The sequence below is a fragment of the Aquarana catesbeiana genome, linkage group LG13 (genome assembly GCF_042186555.1).
Source record: "Aquarana catesbeiana isolate 2022-GZ linkage group LG13, ASM4218655v1, whole genome shotgun sequence".
In the NCBI taxonomy this organism is placed as follows: Eukaryota; Metazoa; Chordata; class Amphibia; order Anura; family Ranidae; genus Aquarana; species Aquarana catesbeiana.
The window spans coordinates 224,410,631-224,433,818 of record NC_133336.1 but is presented as its reverse complement, the minus strand read 5'-3'; the positions used below and the strand labels follow the sequence as shown (position 1 = coordinate 224,433,818).

The 23,188-nt window shown below is 47.9% G+C and overlaps 1 protein-coding gene across 1 annotated transcript in view; it reads left to right on the top strand.

Moving 5' to 3' along the window:
* The window catches only part of USP21 (ubiquitin specific peptidase 21), a gene marked incomplete in the record, with an annotated part of 38,715 nt that extends 16,481 nt beyond the window's left edge, over positions 1-22,234 (top strand). Inside the window, 9 exon segments of the mRNA XM_073609280.1 lie at positions 6,131-6,195; positions 6,968-7,071; positions 7,786-7,872; positions 8,573-8,633; positions 8,636-8,650; positions 11,270-11,331; positions 11,333-11,378; positions 16,944-17,058; positions 19,810-22,234. Of these exon segments, the coding sequence (XP_073465381.1) occupies positions 6,131-6,195; positions 6,968-7,071; positions 7,786-7,872; positions 8,573-8,633; positions 8,636-8,650; positions 11,270-11,331; positions 11,333-11,378; positions 16,944-17,058; positions 19,810-19,897 (643 nt within the window).
* Between the last annotated feature and the right edge of the window lie 954 nt (positions 22,235-23,188).

Genomic DNA, 23,188 nt, shown 5'->3' with positions numbered 1-23,188 from the left:
TATAAAGTTTTGCAAACGGGTCATTTTTCTCCTTCACTGATGAGGCTGCACTGATGAGGCTGCACTGATGAGGCTGCGCTATTGGGCGCTGATGAGGCTCTGATAGGCTGCACTGGTGGGCCCTGATGAGGTTGCACTGATGAGGCGGTGGCACTGATGGGCGCTGATGAGGCACTGAAAGGCTGCACTGATGAGGTGGTGGCACTGATGGGCGCTGATGAGGCACTGAAAGGCTGCACTGATGAGGTAGTGGCACTGATGGGCGCTGATGAGGCACTGAAAGGCTGCACTGATGAGGTGGTGGCACTGATGGGCGCTGATGAGGCACTGAAAGGCTGCACTGATGAGGTGGTGGCACTGATGGGCGCTGATGAGGCACTGAAAGGCTGCACTGATGAGGCTGCGCTATTGGGCGCTGATGAGGCTCTGATAGGCTGCACTGGTGGGCGCTGATGAGGTTGCACTGATGAGGCACTGAAAGGCTGCACTGATGAGGCTCTGATAGGCTGCACTGGTGGGCGCTGATGAGGCACTGAAAGGCTGCACTGATGAGGCTGCGCTATTGGGCGCTGATGAGGCTCTGATAGGCTGCACTGGTGGGCGCTGATGAGGTTGCACTGATGAGGCACTGAAAGGCTGCACTGATGAGGCTCTGATAGGCTGCACTGGTGGGCGCTGATGAGGCACTGAAAGGCTGCACTGATGAGGCTGCGCTATTGGGCGCTGATGAGGCACTGAAAGGCTGCACTGATGAGGCTCTGATAGGCTGCACTGGTGGGCGCTGATGAGGTTGCACTGATGAGGCGGTGGCACTGATGGGCACTATTGGCAGCACTGTTGGGACTACACTGATAATCGGCGCCCTAGTTGTCAGTGTCGATGTCCCTTTTTAGAGAAGCTGGTTATCGGCTCTCTTCTCCTCTCCTCGCGCTCTCCGCATGAGGAAAGGAGTGCCGATAACCGGCTTCTATTTACATCTGTGATCGGCTGTGATTGATAACATGGTAAAGAGCCACTGATTGGCTCTTTGATCAGTGATGAGCTCCGCCCTCCGTACATTGTCATCACAGAGTTCACCGCGGGGACGATCAGCGCACCCAGTCATATGACCGCCTCCCACAACTAGGCGTCGGGTATAGCGCGATCGGCGAGTGGTTAAGGAGAACCGGTCCTAACTGGTCAGTTCAAATGAGAATATGAAGAAAAAAAAAAATTGGTTGTGAAGCGGGGTCAGTAGATCCAGATCTAGTCACCGCCCATTTCTACAATGTTCCCTTGTTGGTCCCTTTTAGGGTGGTTGGGTTTATAGATCTATGTAATGTATAGATTGCTTATCTCCCCCCTGCTGGGGTCCCGCTGTGCGCTCCTTATACACAGAAATCTCTATTGTAAGAGCTTCATAAAGGTGGGGGGGCGGTGTTTATGGGATGGCGGGGGGGGGGGTGAACTATTTTTTTATGGGATGGCGGGGGGGTGAACTATTTTTTTATGGGATGGCGGGGGGGGGGGTGAACTATTTTTTTATGGGATGGCGGGGGGGGGGGGTGAACTATTTTTTTATGGGATGGCGGGGGGGGGGTGAACTATTTTTTTATGGGATGGCGGGGGGGGGGTGAACTATTTTTTTATGGGATGGCGGGGGGGGGGTGAACTATTTTTTTATGGGATGGCGGGGGGGGGGGGTGAACTATTTTTTTATGGGATGGCGGGGGGGGGGTGAACTATTTTTTTATGGGATGGCGGGGGGGGGGGGTGAACTATTTTTTTATGGGATGGCGGGGGGGTGGGTGAACTATTTTTTTATGGGATGGCGGTGGGGGGGTGAACTATTTTTTTATGGGATGGCGGGGGGGGTGAACTATTTTTTTATGGGATGGCGGGGGGGGGGGGGGGGGTGAACTATTTTTTTATGGGATGGCGGGGGGGGGTGAACTATTTTTTTTATGGGATGGCGGGGGGGGGGGGTGAACTATTTTTTTATGGGATGGCGGGGGGGGGTGAACTATTTTTTTATGGGATGGCGGGGGGGGGGTGAACTATTTTTTTATGGGATGGCGGGGGGGGGGGTGAACTATTTTTTTATGGGATGGCGGGGGGGGGGGTGAACTATTTTTTTATGGGATGGCGGGGGGGGGTGAACTATTTTTTTATGGGATGGCGGGGGGGGTGAACAATTTTTTTTTATGGGATGGCGGGGGGGGGTGAACTATTTTTTTATGGGATGGCGGGGGGGGGGGTGAACTATTTTTTTATGGGATGGCGGGGGGGGGTGAACTATTTTTTTATGGGATGGCGGGGGGGGGGGGTGAACTATTTTTTTCATGGGATGGCGGGGGGGGGTGAACTATTTTTTTATGGGATGGCGGGGGGGGGGGTGAACTATTTTTTTATGGGATGGCGGGGGGGGGGTGAACTATTTTTTTATGGGATGGCGGGGGGGGGTGAACTATTTTTTTATGGGATGGCGGGGGGGGGGGTGAACAATTTTTTTTTATGGGATGGCGGGGGGGGTGAACTATTTTTTTATGGGATGGCGGGGGGGGGGGGTGAACTATTTTTTTATGGGATGGCGGGGGGGGGTGAACTATTTTTTTTATGGGATGGCGGGGGGGGGGTGAACTATTTTTTTATGGGATGGCGGGGGGGTGAACTATTTTTTTATGGGATGGCGGGGGGGGGGGGGGTGAACTATTTTTTTATGGGATGGCGGGGGGGGGGTGAACTATTTTTTTTATGGGATGGCGGGGGGGGGGGGGTGAACTATTTTTTTATGGGATGGCGGGGGGGGGGGGGGTGAACTATTTTTTTATGGGATGGCGGGGGGGGGGGGTGAACTATTTTTTTATGGGATGGCGGGGGGGTGAACTATTTTTTTATGGGATGGCGGGGGGGGGGGTGAACTATTTTTTTATGGGATGGCGGGGGGGGGGGTGAACTATTTTTTTATGGGATGGCGGGGGGGGGGTGAACTATTTTTTTATGGGATGGCGGGGGGGGGGGGTGAACTATTTTTTTATGGGATGGCGGGGGGGGGGTGAACTATTTTTTTATGGGATGGCGGGGGGGTGGGTGAACTATTTTTTTATGGGATGGCGGTGGGGGGGTGAACTATTTTTTTATGGGATGGCGGGGGGGGGGTGAACTATTTTTTTATGGGATGGCGGGGGGGGGGGGTGAACTATTTTTTTATGGGATGGCGGGGGGGTGAACTATTTTTTTATGGGATGGCGGGGGGGGGGTGAACTATTTTTTTATGGGATGGCGGGGGGGGGGGGTGAACTATTTTTTTATGGGATGGCGGGGGGGGGGTGAACTATTTTTTTATGGGATGGCGGGGGGGGGGTGAACTATTTTTTTATGGGATGGCGGGGGGGGGGGTGAACTATTTTTTTATGGGATGGCGGGGGGGGGGGGGTGAACTATTTTTTTATGGGATGGCGGGGGGGGGGTGAACTATTTTTTTATGGGATGGCGGGGGGGTGGGTGAACTATTTTTTTATGGGATGGCGGTGGGGGGGTGAACTATTTTTTTATGGGATGGCGGGGGGGGGGTGAACTATTTTTTTATGGGATGGCGGGGGGGGGGGGGGGGTGAACTATTTTTTTATGGGATGGCGGGGGGGGGGTGAACTATTTTTTTTATGGGATGGCGGGGGGGGGGGTGAACTATTTTTTTATGGGATGGCGGGGGGGGGGTGAACTATTTTTTTATGGGATGGCGGGGGGGGGGTGAACTATTTTTTTATGGGATGGCGGGGGGGGGGGTGAACTATTTTTTTATGGGATGGCGGGGGGGGGGTGAACTATTTTTTTTATGGGATGGCGGGGGGGGGTGAACTATTTTTTTATGGGATGGCGGGGGGGGTGAACAATTTTTTTTATGGGATGGCGGGGGGGGTGAACTATTTTTTTATGGGATGGCGGGGGGGGGGGTGAACTATTTTTTTATGGGATGGCGGGGGGGGGTGAACTATTTTTTTATGGGATGGCGGGGGGGTGAACTATTTTTTTATGGGATGGCGGGGGGGGGGGGTGAACTATTTTTTTATGGGATGGCGGGGGGGGGTGAACTATTTTTTTTATGGGATGGCGGGGGGGGGGTGAACTATTTTTTTATGGGATGGCGGGGGGGTGAACTATTTTTTTATGGGATGGCGGGGGGGGGGGGGTGAACTATTTTTTTATGGGATGGCGGGGGGGGGTGAACTATTTTTTTTATGGGATGGCGGGGGGGGGGGGGGTGAACTATTTTTTTATGGGATGGCGGGGGGGGGGGGGTGAACTATTTTTTTATGGGATGGCGGGGGGGGGGGGTGAACTATTTTTTTATGGGATGGCGGGGGGGTGAACTATTTTTTTATGGGATGGCGGGGGGGGGGTGAACTATTTTTTTATGGGATGGCGGGGGGGGGGTGAACTATTTTTTTATGGGATGGCGGGGGGGGGGGTGAACTATTTTTTTATGGGATGGCGGGGGGGGGGGGTGAACTATTTTTTTATGGGATGGCGGGGGGGGGGTGAACTATTTTTTTATGGGATGGCGGGGGGGTGGGTGAACTATTTTTTTATGGGATGGCGGTGGGGGGGGTGAACTATTTTTTTATGGGATGGCGGGGGGGGGTGAACTATTTTTTTATGGGATGGCGGGGGGGGGGGTGAACTATTTTTTTATGGGATGGCGGGGGGGGGGTGAACTATTTTTTTTATGGGATGGCGGGGGGGGGGGGGTGAACTATTTTTTTATGGGATGGCGGGGGGGGGTGAACTATTTTTTTATGGGATGGCGGGGGGGGGGGTGAACTATTTTTTTATGGGATGGCGGGGGGGGGGGTGAACTATTTTTTTTATGGGATGGCGGGGGGGGGTGAACTATTTTTTTATGGGATGGCGGGGGGGGTGAACAATTTTTTTTTATGGGATGGCGGGGGGGGTGAACTATTTTTTTATGGGATGGCGGGGGGGGGGGGTGAACTATTTTTTTATGGGATGGCGGGGGGGGGTGAACTATTTTTTTATGGGATGGCGGGGGGGTGAACTATTTTTTTATGGGATGGCGGGGGGGGGGGGTGAACTATTTTTTTATGGGATGGCGGGGGGGGGTGAACTATTTTTTTTTATGGGATGGCGGGGGGGGGTGAACTATTTTTTTATGGGATGGCGGGGGGGTGAACTATTTTTTTATGGGATGGCGGGGGGGGGGGGGTGAACTATTTTTTTATGGGATGGCGGGGGGGGGGTGAACTATTTTTTTTATGGGATGGCGGGGGGGGGTGAACTATTTTTTTATGGGATGGCGGGAGGGGGTGAACAATTTTTTTTATGGGATGGCGGGGGGGGTGAACTATTTTTTTATGGGATGGCGGGGGGGGTTGAACTATTTTTTTATGGGATGGCGGGGGGGGTGAACTATTTTTTTATGGGATGGCGGGGGGGGGGTGAACTATTTTTTTATGGGATGGCGGGGGGAGGGTGAACTATTTTTTTATGGGATGGCGGGGGGGGTGAACTATTTTTTTATGGGATGGCGGGGGGGGGGGTGAACTATTTTTTTATGGGATGGCGGGGGGGGTGAACTATTTTTTTATGGGATGGCGGGGGGGGTGAACTATTTTTTTATGGGATGGCGGGGGGGGGGTGAACTATTTTTTTATGGGATGGCGGGGGGGGGGTGAACTATTTTTTTATGGGATGGCGGGGGGGGGTGAACTATTTTTTTATGGGATGGCGGGGGGGGGGTGAACTATTTTTTTATGGGATGGCGGGGGGGGTGAACTATTTTTTTATGGGATGGCGGGGGGGGGTGAACTATTTTTTTATGGGATGGCGGGGGGGGGTGAACTATTTTTTTATGGGATGGCGGGGGGGGGTGAACTATTTTTTTATGGGATGGCGGGGGGGGGGGTGAACTATTTTTTTATGGGATGGCGGGGGGGGGGTGAACTATTTTTTTATGGGATGGCGGGGGGGGGGTGAACTATTTTTTTATGGGATGGCGGGGGGGGGGTGAACTATTTTTTTATGGGATGGCAGGGGGGGGGGGGGGCGTGTGAACGTGTGAACTGTTGTTTATGGTGTCTATGGGATGGCGGGGGGAAGGGAACTGACTCACAGATATATTTCTCTTCTACAGCGATGATGAACGAGCCAATCTGATGTGGAAGAGATATCTGGAGAGAGAGGACAGCAAAGTTGTCGGTGAGCTTCTGACATTGCGGAGTTATTTAATACCATGCAGGCAGATCATGGCTGGTGGGAGGGGCTGTACATGGCTTCCTGATTACATCACAGTACTCCTCTCAGGAGCCCTCAGCTCTGATGCAAGCAGTGGGAGGAGTTATGCACATATAAAAATGCCTCGATGGGCGGTGTCGGTCTGGAGGAGTGGGAGGGCCTAGGCATGGCTGTATTTACATAGGTAACACCCACATGTGATACTAAGTCTTCATGATTGGAAGCAGTGTGCAGAGTTATGCAAATATCAAAATGCCTTGATGGGTGGGTGTCAGTTTGGAGGAAGTGGGCGGTCCTAGGCAGGCTGTATTAACGCCCACATGTGATACTGAGCCTCAATGATTGACAGAACTGATGAAAGGGGGGCGGGGCAGTCAGACTGGGGTGGTACGAGCGAGATGATTCTAGACATCCTCCAGCCAGGAAATGAGGGCGGGGCTCTCTCTGACTTGCAGCAGCTTCTAATGCACATAGTGAGAAGCTCACAGTGTGCGGTGAAATCAGAGGAAGCCGTCTTGGTCCAGGAGAGGATCCGGTACACCCGGAGGATGGGGGTCAGAGGTGAACCATAGATAAGAATGGGGCTCAGGGCCGCCCTTTGGAATTCGGGGATATCGGGATTTGACCTCTTCTGATTGGTTTAGTGATTTGTACCACCATGTTACTGTTTATTGTACAAGTTTTCCCATTATAACCCCCCCGTCTGTCTGTCTGTCCTTCCTTCCCGTCTCTGCAGATCTGTTTGTGGGTCAGTTGAAGAGTTGCCTTAAGTGCCAATCGTGTGGCTACCGGTCACCGACCTTCGAGGTGTTCTGTGATCTCTCCCTCCCCATCCCCAAGGTACGCAAGAGCGCCCTCTACAACATAATGTATATAATAATAAAAAAAACTACATAAAAAATATCCACTAGCACTAATAAAATAATATGTATATAATGGTAGTTATGATGTGAAATAATATAATTACTACTACATACTTGCAATAACCATGTATATATATAAATTTTATCAGTAGTAGTATTAGATTTTTTTTTATATACCGTGTGTATATATATATATAATAAATGACTAATATTTATAGTAGTAGTATTATACATTTGTATATTATAATAATTGAACATTATAATTATCATCATATATATTATTTTACAATTTTTATTTTTGTAGTAGTGGTATTATATTAAAAATTTAATAATCATTATTGGTACTGGTAGTATTATACATTAATCAATAAATATATATGTGTAGTATTATATTTATTATAAATGTGTTTTTGTTTTTTTTTTATTATTATTAGTAGTATGTTTATTATACATTCTTTTTATCATAAAAAAAAGATACATTTTTATTTAGTATATTATACGTAGTAATACAAAAATAGAAGTAGTAGTTGACTTTTACAGCTACTAATTATTTTTTTTTTTTTTTTAGAGATGTTAATTGTTTTTTTTTATCATTATTAAAAATAATTATTATACGTTATTTATTTATGTATATTAATTTCTTTGTTCCCTCTGACACCCTCTCCCCGTCTTTGTTTCCCTGTCTCTGTAGAAAGGTTTCACTGGCGGGAAGGTCTCCCTATATGACTGTTTCAGCCTGTTCACCAAGGAGGAGGAGCTCAATTCAGAGAACGCCCCCGTGAGTTCCTCTCTGCGCCATTTACACGCCGCCACCACCATTTTCATGCCGCCGCCATCATTTACACTCCGCCGCCATAACTGCCCTTGTTACCCGATGAGGCAGAGCTCTACAGCGAGTCTTGTTATTGGCTCGTATCATCCCTGAAGGCCTGCACAGGCTCTTGTCCTATCCCCTGAGACCATTGGGGAAAGGCTCAGATCTTGCGGGGAGCAGTAGGGGGCGCTGGTGTTTGTAGACATGCAGTAACCACCTATGGAGGGACCCCGGGTTCACAATATACCTATTGAGGGACACAATTCCGTCTTGAGGGATTTGTCAAGGATTCAAGTCTGAGGGAACATTTGTTAGCTGGGTGGAGTTCTACTTTAATTATTCTATAAAGAGCGCCTGTGTGTAGGGTGGGGGCGGGGTTATTGCTATACTTGGCCCCTCCTATGATTCTAGTCCTGTACACGTCGTGCAGTTTGGCTGTTGCTGTAGAAGTTCTAGGTGGTTGGGTGGTTGGGGAGTTCGGTGCTACAAGCTGATCTGTCAATCGGCATCTCAGAAGAACGCGGTGACGCCAATCCTCTCCTCTAATGCAAAGAACAAGATGGCCGGACACCGGAACTCAGTTAGGATCCGGAGTCATAAGCGTAGGGGGCGGAGTCACCACCAATAGCAGCTAACTGTGACGCTCCTTTCATTCTCTTAACAGATCTGCGATCGATGCCGGCAGAAGACCAAAAGCACAAAGAAGCTCACCATCCAGCGCTTCCCCGAATACTCGTCCTACGTATCCTTTTATATCGCCGACCCGGAGGTAGAACACGATTTTTAGTTGTGTTTTTTTTTTTTTTACTGGCTCTGTCTCCACCCACCATGGGATGTGCCCGCCCACCATGGGATGTTGCCGCCTTACATTTTGTAAAACTTGAGGGTGCTTGGAGCAGATTTTTTTTTCGTTTTTTGTTTCTATGGTCCTGTTTCTTTTTTATTTTATTTTTTACCATTTTTTTGGGGGGGTGGGGGGGGGATCTATATTCCTCTATGCTTCTGTTTCTTTTTTGTTTTGTTTTTTGTTTTTTTTACAGTGTTGTTTTTTATTTTATTTTTTACCATTTTTTTTGGGGGGGGGGGGGGGTTCTATATTTCTCTATGATTCTCAGTTTCTTTTTTGTTTTGTTTTTTTACAATTTTTTTTTATATATATATTTTTTTGGGGGGGTGGGGGGGGTTATATTTCTCTGATTGTCTCTTTTGTTTTTAAATGTTGTTGTTTATTATTTTTTTTGGGCGGGTGGTCTATTTCTTTATGATTCTCTATTTCTTTGTTGTTTTGTTTTTAGAATGTGTTTTTTTTTTTTGGGGGGGGGGGGGATTAGTAAAACATTAGGGCTCTGAACAGACCCATAATGAAAGGGACTGAGAACATGGAATCCTCAATCTCTCTCTCTCTGCAGACTCAGCTGCACAGTTTATTTTTTGTTTTGTTTTATACAATGTTGTTTTTTATTTTATTTTTTACCATTTGTTTTTTTTTTTTTGGGGGGGGGGGTTCTATATTTCTCTGTTTCTTTTTTGTTTTGTTTTTCACAATGTGTTTTTTTGGGGGGTTTTATTGGGGTGGGGGGTCTATATTTCTCTATGATTCTCTGTTTCTTTTTTGTTTTGTTTTTTACAATGTGTTTTTTTTTTTTTTGGGGGGGGGGGGTTAGTAAATCATTAGGGCTCTAAACAGACCCCTAATGTCTCTTTTTTTTGAGACAGAGAAAGGGACTGAGAACACAGAATCCTCAATCCTTCTCTCTGCAGCATCAGCTGTACTGTTTTTTTGTTTTGTTTCTTACAATGTTGTTTTTTATTGTATTTTTTACCATTTTTTTTTTTGGGGGGGGGGGTTCTATATTTCTCTATGATTCTCAGTTTCTTTTTTGTTTTGTTTTTTTACAATTTTTTTTATATATATATTTTTTTGGGGGGTGGGGGGGGGGTTATATTTCTCTGATTGTCTCTTTTGTTTTTTAAATGTTGTTGTTTATTATTTTTTTTGGGCGGGTGGTCTATTTCTTTATGATTCTCTATTTCTTTGTTGTTTTGTTTTTAGAATGTGTTTTTTTTGGGGGGGGGATTAGGAAAACATTAGGGCTCTGAACAGACCCATAATGAAAGGGACTGAGAACATGGAATCCTCAATCTCTCTCTCTCTGCAGACTCAGCTGCACAGTTTATTTTTTGTTTTGTTTTATACAATGTTGTTTTTTATTATATTTTTTACCATTTGTTTTTTTTTTTTGGGGGGGGTTCTATATTTCTCTGTTTCTTTTTTGTTTTGTTTTTCACAATGTGTTTTTTTGGGGGGTTTTATTGGGGTGGGGGGTCTATATTTCTCTATGATTCTCTGTTTCTTTTTTGTTTTGTTTTTTACAATGTGTTTTTTTTTTTTTTTTTTGGGGGGGGGGGGGGGGGTTAGTAAATCATTAGGGCTCTAAACAGACCCCTAATGTCTCTTTTTTTTGAGACAGAGAAAGGGACTGAGAACACAGAATCCTCAATCCTTCTCTCTGCAGCATCAGCTGTACTGTTTTTTTGTTTTGTTTCTTACAATGTTGTTTTTTATTGTATTTTTTACCATTTTTTTTTGGGGGGGGGGGGGGTTCTATATTTCTCTATGATTTTATTTCTTTTTTTGTTTTGTTTTTTACAATGTTGTTTTTTATTTTTTTACCACTTTTTTTTTTTTTTGCCCCCCCCCCCAAAAAAAAAAAAAAGTGGTAAAAAAAAGGTCTATTTCTCTATGATTCTCTGTTTCTTTTTTGTTTTGTTTTTTACAATGTGGTTTTTAATTCTTTTTTTTTTTGGGGGGGGGGGGGGTTTGGTGAAACATTGGGGCTCTAAACAGACCCCTAATGTCGTCTCTTTTTTGAGACAGAGAAAGGGACTGAGAACACAGAATCCTCAATCCCTCTCTCTGCAGCCTCAGCTGTACTGCAGATGAGCGAATAGAAGTCCATGTACAGAGGCACCTATTCATTCACAAATGGAGGCATAGAAAACTGTTTACTACGCTTCAGTGATGAATGAACACAGGAGTGATCAGTACACATCGCTGACAGTGTTCATTCAGGAAGGGGCTAGTAAACATGTCATGTTCACCAGCCCCGCCTCCACTCTGACACCGATCCTCCCGCCCCCAGCAGCACCATTCGGTGGGAGGGGGGAGAAGGAGAAGCTGGCCAGCAGTGCTGCAGGGAGGGGGCATCAGGGGATTGGTGATGGGGGGTAGTTGTACAGGGGAAATTGGAGCCACCTGGGGAGGGGGATCTACTCACCTGTGGCGGCACTGCTGGCTGCACTAACCCATCGCCTTGACCATACACCGCTGGAGGTTTTTCTTTAACGCCCCGCCCACCAGACCTCAACCGCTTCTCCACCACGCGGTTTTCAATCAAGAAGAGTTTGGTGTCGGTCGAGTTCCCCGTTACACCGACTCAACCTGAAGGATTTCGCCAGCGAGAAGGCCGGTGAGTGCAAAAGATATGAGGGACGGTAAAGCGCAATCACCCAACATGGCTTCTGGAATGACTAACTGTCTGTCCTGTTGTCACCGTAGGAAAGGAGTACAGAACACCTCCCCTGCTACTGACCCCTGCACTCTGTATTACATACTACTGACCCCTGTACTCTGCATTACATACTACTGACCCCTGCATTCTGCATTATATACTACTGACCCCTGCATTCTGCATTACATACTACTGACCCCTGTACTCTGTATTACATACTACTGACCCCTGTACTCTGCATTACATACTACTGACCCCTGTACTCTGCATTACATACTACTGACCCCTGTACTCTGTATTACATACTACTGACCCCTGTACTCTGCATTACATACTACTGACCCCTGCACTCTGCATTACATACTACTGACCCCTGCACTCTGCATTACATACTACTCTGACCCCTGTACTCTGTATTACATACTACTGACCCCTGTACTCTGCATTACATACTACTGACCCCTGCACTCTGCATTACATACTACTGACCCCTGTACTCTGCATTACATACTACTGACCCCTGTACTCTGCATTACATACTACTGACCCCTGTACTCTGCATTACATACTACTGACCCCTGTACTCTGCATTACATACTACTGACCCCTGCACTCTGCATTACATACTACTGACCCCTGTACTCTGCATTACATACTACTGACCCCTGTACTCTACATTACATACTACTGACCCCTGCACTCTGCATTACATACTACTGACCCCTGTACACTGCATTACATACTACTGACCTCTGCATTACGTACTGCTGACCCCTGTACTCTGCATTACATACTACTGACCCCTGCACTCTGCATTACATACTACTGACCCCTGTACTCTGCATTACATACTACTGACCCCTGTACTCTGCATTACATACTACTGACCCCTGTACTCTGCATTACATACTACTGACCCCTGTACTCTGCATTACATACTACTGACCCCTGTACTCTGCATTACATACTACTGACCCCTGCACTCTGCATTACATACTACTGACCCCTGCACTCTGCATTACATACTACTGACCCCTGTACTCTGCATTACATACTACTGACCCCTGTACTCTGCATTACATACTACTGACCCCTGTACTCTGCATTACATACTACTGACCCCTGCACTCTGCATTACATACTACTGACCCCTGTACTCTGCATTACATACTACTGACCCCTGTACTCTGCATTACATACTACTGACCCCTGTACTCTGCATTACATACTACTGACCCCTGCACTCTGCATTATATACTACTGACCCCTGTACTCTGCATTACATACTACTGACCCCTGTACTCTGCATTACATACTACTGACCCCTGTACTCTGCATTATATACTACTGACCCCTGCACTCTGCATTATATACTACTGACCCCTGTACTCTGCATTACATACTACTGACCCCTGTACTCTGCATTACATACTACTGACCTCTGCATTACGTACTACTGACCCCTGTACTCTGCATTATATACTACTGACCCCTGTACGCTGCATTACATATCACTGACCTCTGTACTCTGCACTACATACTACTGACCCCTGTACTCTGCATTACATATCACTGACCCCTGTACTCTGCATTACATACTACTGACCCCTGCACTCTGCATTACATACTACTGACCCCTGCACTCTGCATTACATACTACTGACCCCTGTACTCTGCATTACATACTACTGACCCCTGTACTCTGCATTACATACTACTGACCCCTGCACTCTGCATTACATACTACTGACCCCTGTACTCTGCATTACATACTACTGACCCCTGCACTCTGCATTACATACTACTGACCCCTGCACTCTGCATTACATACTACTGACCCCTGCACTCTGCATTACATACTACTGACCCCTTCATTCTGCATTACATACTACTGACCCCTGTACTCTGCATTACATACTACTGACCCCTGTACTCTGCATTACATACTACTGACCCCTGCACTCTGCATTACATACTACTGACCCCTGCACTCTGCATTACATACTACTGACCCCTGTACTCTGCATTACATACTACTGACCCCTGTACTCTGCATTACATACTACTGACCCCTGCACTCTGCATTACATACTACTGACCCCTGTACACTGCATTACATACTACTGACCTCTGCATTACGTACTGCTGACCCCTGTACTCTGCATTACATACTACTGACCCCTGTACTCTGCATTACATACTACTGACCCCTGTACTCTGCATTACATACTACTGACCTCTGCATTACGTACTGCTGACCCCTGTACTCTGCATTACATACTACTGACCCCTGTACTCTGCATTACATATCACTGACCCCTGTACTCTGCATTACATACTACTGACCCCTGCACTCTGCATTACATACTACTGACCCCTGACCTCTGCATTACATACTACTGACCCCTGTACTCTGCATTATATACTACTGACCCCTGTACGCTGCATTACATATCACTGACCTCTGTACTCTGCACTACATACTACTGACCCCTGTACTCTGCATTACATATCACTGACCCCTGTACTCTGCATTACATACTACTGACCCCTGCACTCTGCATTACATACTACTGACCCCTGCACTCTGCATTACATACTACTGACCCCTGTACTCTGCATTACATACTACTGACCCCTGCACTCTGCATTACATACTACTGACCCCTGCACTCTGCATTACATACTACTGACCCCTGTACTCTGCATTACATACTACTGACCCCTGCACTCTGCATTACATACTACTGACCCCTGTACTCTGCATTACATACTACTGACCCCTGCACTCTGCATTACATACTACTGACCCCTGCACTCTGCATTACATACTACTGACCCCTGCACTCTGCATTACATACTACTGACCCCTGTACTCTGCATTACATACTACTGACCCCTGCACTCTGCATTACATACTACTGACCCCTGTACTCTGCATTACATACTACTGACCCCTGTACTCTGCATTACATACTACTGACCCCTGTACTCTACATTACATACTACTGACCCCTGCACTCTGCATTACATACTACTGACCCCTGTACACTGCATTACATACTACTGACCTCTGCATTACGTACTGCTGACCCCTGTACTCTGCATTACATACTACTGACCCCTGTACTCTGCATTACATACTACTGACCTCTGCATTACGTACTGCTGACCCCTGTACTCTGCATTACATACTACTGACCCCTGTACTCTGCATTACATACTACTGACCCCTGTACTCTGCATTACATACTACTGACCCCTGTACTCTGCATTACATACTACTGACCCCTGTACTCTGCATTACATACTACTGACCCCTGTACTCTGCATTACATACTACTGACCTCTGCATTACGTACTGCTGACCCCTGTACTCTGCATTACATACTACTGACCCCTGTACTCTGCATTACATACTACTGACCCCTGTACTCTGCATTATGTACTACTGACCCCTGTACTCTTACTCAACAGATATAACACTTCATGCATTATATCGTACCGGTGAAGCCTTTCCCCGCTGTAAAGCCGGTGGTGGTGCGGTGTCCCCGGTGACCCCGGCAGTGAAAGGGGATCTGTGTGTATTAGTGTCAAGGACTTGTCTGACAGGATTAGGGCGGATTAGGAAGCCTGCTACGATCCGACCAATCACAATGCAAAGTCACCTGCAGATAATACAGTCCGCCCTCCGTCCTCACCAGAGGAGCTTACCATCTAATGCTGGACCAACATGTCTAACCCCCAGCAGCCAATATATATATATATATATATATATATATATACAATATTTTTTATTGGACGGAGTGGGGGTGGGGAAGGGTTTTAGCCTTTCTTGGGTTTTATTGCCTTCTGTATCTTTCTGGGTCATATGGGCATAAAAACGTAAAAGGAATTTATTAGTGTTGGAGAAATTGTGCTCACTTCCTGTGTGGGACACCACACAGGAAGTGAAAAGGTTTCCCTTACATTGGAGAGATCGCCTATCACTTCCTGTTGTGTCTCCAGAATAGGAAGTGAAGGCAAATCTCCCCAATGGGACCACAAAAGCGGTTCTACTATCCCCCTACACCATCCAATACCTTTTGAAAGGTTCCACACCCCTACATCATACAATGCCTATGGAGGAATTTTGCTCACTTCCTGTCTCGGGCACCACACAGGAAGTAAAAAGGTTTCCCTTACATTGGAGAGATCGCTTCTCACTTCCTGTTGTGTCTCCACAACAGGAAGTGAGGAGAAATCTGCCCAGTTGGACAGCGAATGTCATTCTACACCCCTACATCATACAATACCTTTGGAGACATTTTGCTCACTTCCTGTCTCGGGCACCACACACCACTGTGTCTCCAGAACAGGAAGTGAAAGGAAATCTCTCCAAAAGGGACAGCGAAAGCGGTTCTACATCCAAACATCGTACAATTCCTTTTTTTGCTCACTTCCTATCTCGGGCACCACACAGGAAGGAAAGAAAAGTTTTCCCTTACATTGGAGAGATCGCCTATCACTTCCTGTTGTGTCTCCAGAACAGGAAGAGAAGACAAATTTCCCCAATGGGACAGCGAAAGCACTTTCACATCCCTACACCATACAATGCCTTTGAAAAAATTTGTGCTCACTTCCTGTCTCGGGCACAACACAGGGAGTGAAGAGAAGGTTTCCCTTACATTTAAGAGATCGCCTCTCACTTCCTGTTGTGTGTACAGAACAGGAAGTGAAGGGAAATCTCTCCAATGGAACAGTGAAAGCGGTTCTACCATCACTACACCATACCATTTTGAGAAATTTTGCTCACTTCCTGTCTCGGGCACCAAACAGGAAGTGAAAAGGTTTCCCTTACATTGGAGAGATTGCCTCTTTCTTCCTGTTGTGTCTACAGAACAGGGAGTGAAGGGAAATCTCCCCAATTGGACCACGAAAGCAGTTCTAGCATCCCCACACTATCCAAAACCTTTTGAAAGGTTCCACACCCCTACATCATAAAATGCCTTTGGAGCAATTTTGCTCACTTCCTATCTCAGGCACCACACAGGAAGTGAAGAGAAGTTTTCCCTTACATTGAAGAGATCGCCTCTCACTTCCTGTTGTGTCTACACAACAGGAAGTGAAGGGAAATTTGCCCAGTGGGACAGCAAAAGCAGTTCTACGCCCCCACATCAAACAATTCCCTTACGTTGCCTCTCACTTCCTGTTGTGTCTCCACAACAGGAAGTGAAGGGAAATTTGCCCAGTGGAGGCAAAAATTTGCTCACTTCCTGTCTCGGGGCACCACACAGGAAGTGAAAAAGGTTTCCTTTACATCGGAGAGATCCTCTCTCACTTCCTGTTCTGTCTCCAGAACAGGAAGTGAGGGGAAATCTTTCCAACGATGATCCTTTTCAGTTCCAAAGTCAGGTTCGGTTTTACTTTTAGGAGTCTCAGTACTATCGCTGCGCACGTCCTGTGAATCTACAGACATCCTGTTATTTTACCCCCCCCCCCTTCCCCTCCCCCGCGGGTAACGGCTGTGATTTGTGATTTCAGGGAGCCCCGTGTACAACCTCTACGCCCTCTGCAACCACTCGGGCAGCGTCTACTACGGCCACTACACCGCCTACTGCAAGGACCTGTCCGGCTGGTACGCCTACAATGACTCCAGGTAAGCCCCGCCTCCGCCCCCGCCCCCAAGGGTTCTGGGAAATTTTCCACTGACACCTGTCAACACTGAAAAAAAAAAAAAAAGATTTCCACGCACCCGGGAAAGCGGGTGGTATTTCAATGTACATCTGTGTATATAATATTGGCTCTCCTCACATTGAAAACAAACTGAGCGAAACACTGAGCAGCAATCTCCCAGTATTACAAGATGTAAAACAATGTCAATATTGAAGTAAGAATGGAACAGTCCTCACCGATACATGGAATGTAACCACAAAACAGGGTGCCTGCAGGTATAATCTCTTCATAAGGGTTACTCACAGATCCGGTGATTCTACAGAGATCCCTCAAACCTTAAGTCGGGATCGATCTGTATATCCAATTGATTAGATGTTCAGAAAAGCTGCTTCTTTTCCGTTTGGTTGTTTCCTTGTTTTCCCTTCTGTTAGCACAGTGTGTTGAGAATAGAGGGAGGGCATTTGTAGTTCTCCTGTGGGATTTTTTATATAGCCAATGTTCACAATGTCCTATCGCCTTCCCAAATCCTTTGGGGAATGATAGGGAGTCAGACTAGAGGTAGTTGTAAAATAGTCATCTAGGCAGAAGATTTTCTTCAGGCTTGTGCATCGTAACTGAGGTCATTAGGTCCTTATAGTCAATAGGGTTGAGCTACGGTGAGTAGAGAGACGGGGGCGCTCGTCCCAGCGTAGAGTTCCGGCAAAGTTCCTGACGAAGTTCCGGCCCCTCTGCGACGTTCCTGACGAAGTTCCTGCCCCTCGGAAAAGTTCCTGACGAAGCCCCGGCCCCTCTGCAAAGTTCCTGACGAAGCCCCGGCCCCTCTGCAAAGTTCCTGACGAAGCCCCGGCCCCTCTGCGACGTTCCTGGCAAAGTTCCGGCCCCTCTGCGACGTTCCTGATGAAGTTCCGGCCCCTCTGCGAAGTTTCGGCCCCTCTGCAACGTTCCTGACAAAGTTCCGGCCCCTCGGCGACGTTCCTGACGAAGCTCCGGCCCCTCGGCAAAGTTCCTGACGAAGCTCCGGCCCCTCGGCGACGTTCCTGACGAAGCTCCGGCCCCTCGGCGACGTTCCTGACGAAGCTCCGGCCCCTCGGCAAAGTTCCTGACGAAGCTCCGGCCTGTCTGCAACGTTCCTGACGAAGCTCCGGCCTGTCTGTAACGTTCCTGACGAAGCTCCGGCCTGTCTGCAACGTTCCTGACGAAGCTCCGGCCTGTCTGCAACGTTCCTGACGAAGCTCCGGCCCCTCGGCAAAGTTCCTGACGAAGCTCCGTCCCCTCTGCGACGTTCCTGATGAAGCTCCGTCCCCTCTGTGACGTTCCTGATGAAGCTCCGTCCCCTCTGTGACGTTCCTGATGAAGCTCCGGCCCCTCTGCGACGTTCCTGACGAAGCTCCGGCCCGTCTGCAACGTTCCTGACGAAGCTCCGGCCCCTCGGCAAAGTTCCTGATGAAGCTCCGGCCCCTTGGCAAAGTTCCTGACGAAGCTCCGGCCCCTCGGCAAAGTTCCTGACGAAGCTCCGGCCCCTCGGCAAAGTTCCTGACGAAGCTCCGTCCCCTCTGCGACGTTCCTGATGAAGCTCCGTCCCCTCTGCGACGTTCCTGATGAAGCTCCGTCCCCTCTGTGACGTTCCTGATGAAGCTCCGGCCCCTCTGCGACGTTCCTGACGAAGCTCCGGCCCGTCTGCAACGTTCCTGACGAAGCTCCGGCCCCTCGGCAAAGTTCCTGACGAAGCTCCGGCCCCTTGGCAAAGTTCCTGACGAAGCTCCGGCCCCTCTGCGACGTTCCTGACGAAGCTCCGGCCCCTCTGCGACGTTCCTGACGAAGCTCCGGCCCCTCTGCGACGTTCCTGACGAAGCTCCGGCCCCTCTGCGACGTTCCTGACGAAGCTCCGGCCCCTCTGCGACGTTCCTGACGAAGTTGCAGCCCCTCGGCAAAGTTTCGGCCCCTCTGCGATGTTCCTGACGAAGCTCCGGCCCCTCGGCGACGTTCCTGACTAAGCTCCGGCCCCTCGGCGACGTTCCTGACGAAGCTCCGGCCCCTCGGCGACATTCCTGACGAAGCTCCGGCCCCTCGGCGACGTTCCTGACGAAGCTCCGGCCCCTCGGCGACGTTCCTGACGAAGCTCCGGCCCCTCGGCGACGTTCCTGACTAAGCTCCGGCCCCTCGGCGACGTTCCTGACGAAGCTCCGGCCCCTCAGCGACATTCCTGACGAAGCTCCGGCCCCTCGGCACGAAACATGTAAACTCTACATGTTATTAGCATGACTTTGGTCCTATGGGTGATCTATGTGTGTTTTTTTAGGTGTGTGTGTGTGTATATATATATATATATGGGGTGTTTTTATATTAGGGGAGGGATTAGGTCTGCAGACTGTGTGATTCATGTCCCCCCCCCCTTTTGTGAGGGGGTCTCCCCCCCCCCCCCCTTCTTTTGTGTTGGGCAGGGGTAGACTATAGGTGAGAACCCCCCCCCCCCCTTTTCTCCCTTTTTTTGGGGTGTTTTTCCCTCTGGCCAAAATTATAGGGGGACATAGGGATTGGTGTTTTTTCTGTTTTATGCTTTTTTTAGGCAAATAAACAATTGTAGTTTAACTCATTCAGGTGTGTGGATGTAGTCTAATTTTTGATCACACCTCCCGAAATTCATTCGATGAGTGCTACTATCTTGAATAGGCGGGATTCCCATCTGTGCTCTTTTTTTTTTCCACTGACACCTGTCCCCTTTCCTTGTCCGCAGGGTGACGCCCATCAGCGAGAGCCTGGTGCAGTCCAGCGAGGCCTACGTCCTGTTTTATGAACTGGAGGACTCCTGTCCGAAGAAGTGACTGGTGGGGACAACCCCCGAGGAATCACCTGACCCCTCCCCCCCCTCTTCCTCCACCTCCTGCCCGGAAGGGGTCAGCATTGCACTAGCAGAGGACTCTAGCAATAAAACGGTCCCGGCGAGTTGGTTTAACAACTTTCGACTGGACCAAAGACTTGATCCTTTTTTTTTTTTTTGTTTTGTTTTTTTTGTTTGTTTTATTTTATAAGAGACGTCCATTGTTCTGGCCGACCACGGCCCGCCATGCACGAGGTCACTTCTGGTCACCGGAGTCCGGCTTCAAAGGTCAAAATAAAAGACGGGTCATCTGCGCTCAAAACAAAAACTTTATTGGCAAAGCTGTTGAGGTCACTGAAGAGAACCTGTTATTGTTTTGGCTTCGGTCTCCGGAGCTGGGAGGAGCTTGTAATATGAAGATTACAGGGGACACCCGGAAAAATGTTCTGTCTGGGCCCGCCCACTTTTGAGGTCACTGGGAGTCATACTGTCTGAGCCCGCCCACCTTTGAGGTCACTGGGAGTCATACTGTCTGAGCCCGCCCACTTTTAAGGTCACTGGGAGTCATACTGTCTGAGCCCGCCCACCTTTAAGTCGCTGGGAGTCATACTGACAGGGCCCGCCCAATTTTAAGGTCACTGGGAGTCATACTGTCTGAGCCCGCCCACCGTTGAGGTCACTGGGAGTCATACTGTCTGAGCCCGCCCACCGTTGAGGTCACTGGGAGTCATACTGTCTGAGCCCGCCCACCGTTGAGGTCACTGGGAGTCATACTGTCTGAGCCCGCCCACCTTTAAGGTCGCTGGGAGTCATACTGTCTGAGCCCGCCCACCTTTAAGGTCGCTGGGAGTCATACTGTCTGAGCCCGCCCACCTTTAAGGTCGCTGGGAGTCATACTGTCTGAGCCCGCCCACCTTTAAGGTCGCTGGGAGTCATGCTGTCTGAGCCCGTTCTCTTTTGAGGTCACTGGGAGTCATACTGTCTGGACCCGCCCACACTGGGAGTCATACTGTCTTAGCCCGCCCACCTCTAAGTTTACCGGGAGTTATACTGTTCCTGTGCCCGCCCACTTTTAAGGAGTCATACTGTCTGGGCCCGCCCACCTTTAAAGTAACTGGGAGTCATATTGTCTAAGCCCGCCCACTTTTAAGGTCACTGGGAGTCATACTGTCTGGCCCCGCCCAGTTTTAAGGTTACTGTCTGGGCCCACCCACTTTTAAGGTATACATATGCGTGCGGGACCTATGAACACGGAGGGGGGCGCTTTAAACATTTTTATTTTTATATTTATTATATTTAAATTTATCTTTTTACAGTGTATCTTGTTATTTTTTTTTTTTTATCAGCTTTATTGCTATCACAAGGGATGAACAACCTGGCAATACCCACATTGTTTTGTTTTTTTTTCGGGGTGAAGATTCGCTTTTAAATTTGGTGGGAGGGGCTTATTTTTTTTAAAGCAGACCTGTCATTAAAATTCACCTTTGACATGAATCAAGAGACACCATCACCAAAGTTTTGTGTTTCTTGATATGAATTATAAAAAAATAAACGTGCAGAATTCCAATCATGTGATCTAAAGTTTAGGCAAAGATCACATGGTCTTCAGGAGCATTGTGGCTATTTGATGTCTTTAGAGACTGCTTTCAATGAGGTCACATGGGAGCGACAATTTTTTTTTTTTTTTTTTTCTCGACAATTAAGGGACACAGGAAGTCTTTCACCTTTCGGGTTATCCTGCCCCCTACAGGAGCATTGCACACACACAAAAATCTATAGGCCAATCCCTATAAATGGCCCATTCTATCACTTTACTATCTCCCCTCCGTTTCTTGAAACGACATCAAGGCGGGTCCTTTATTCTGGTCATGTGACACAGCGATGGGGGGCGGGGCGGGGCTCTGACAGAGTTTACAAAAGGTGTCAGGTCAGCAAATCTGGGCTGCTCCTCCAGTTGCACAGCTGCTAAACTAAAACAGGTTATATATTTTTTATAAAAAAAAAAAAAAAAGTTTCCTGAATTTTTATTTCTTAAAAGAAAATTTTAGTAAAATTCTCTAGCAATAATAATAATGATGGAAAACCGCGAACATTTCAGCATCTTCCCGATGGACATTTTGTATTCTGGACACAGGGGGGCGCCCTTCAGCACGGAGTTGACATTTTGAAACGTTTATAATATTTTCTATGGTATGTTTGTATAAGAGATGACTGAAGGCAGAAGAGATTTCTATATGTGTGTATATAAATATATATGTGTGTGTGTGTGTGTGTACATGTCGCTGGCAGTTCTATTCAATTTTATCAGTAAATTTTATTCCCAATTTTTTTTAAAAAAAAAGTGGCGTTTGGCGTCTTATCTGTGCGATTTGGTTCTGGTTCCAGCTCAGGCTGGAAATTTTTGCAAAGACCCGCTGTGGCCCCCTATGTACAGCTGCAATAGAGCTTTCAAGAGCGAGGTCAATTCACTAAGCAATTAAATAAGGTGAAAAAAAGAATGCGGTAAAATAACGCACGTGGAAACAAGTGCACAAATGCTTCAATTCGCTAAGAATTGTGCGGTAAACAACTACCGCGGTAACGTTTTCCATAATGCGGTAATTATCGCATATTTTCATGCAGTAATTTATCGCATATTTTCATGCAGTAATTTATCGCATTAACCTGGTTGCTAAGGAGCTAGCTGGCCGCCGTGTCCTTGACAACGGATGACTCATCGGGTTTCCTGCTGACAGCTGAATGTAGAGAAGATATGCCGGCAATGAAAAATTATAAAAAAAAAACAAACAGCGTGCCCCCCCCCCTTTCCCTCCCCAATGTATATCAGTCTCTTTGGGTCTGGTATGGATTTTAAGGGGGAACCCCACACCAATTTTTTTTTCTTTTTTTAAAACAGTGTGGGGTCCCCCCCCCAAATCCATACCGGATCCTTATCCGAGCATGCAGCAAGGCAGGTCAGGAAAGGGAGGGGACGAGCGAGCACCCCCCTCCTCCTCCGCTTCCTGCATCATACCTGGTCACATGCCCTCAATACGGGGGGCCCCGAAGCACCTTGTCCCCATGTCCATCTGCCTGCACCGCCGTCTGCCATTTCTTAAATAACTAAGGGGTGATGTCACTGGGTGGCCACGCCCCCCTTGCAACATCACCAACCCAGGGACGGGGACTCCGCCCCTGTAGTTATTTTTAAAAAATGGCAGACGGCGGGAGCCTTTGTCGGGGCCGGAGGGTGTCGTGATTGACGATGGATCTACGCCGGGTGACATATTTTTTTTTTTTTACTTTTTAATAAAGG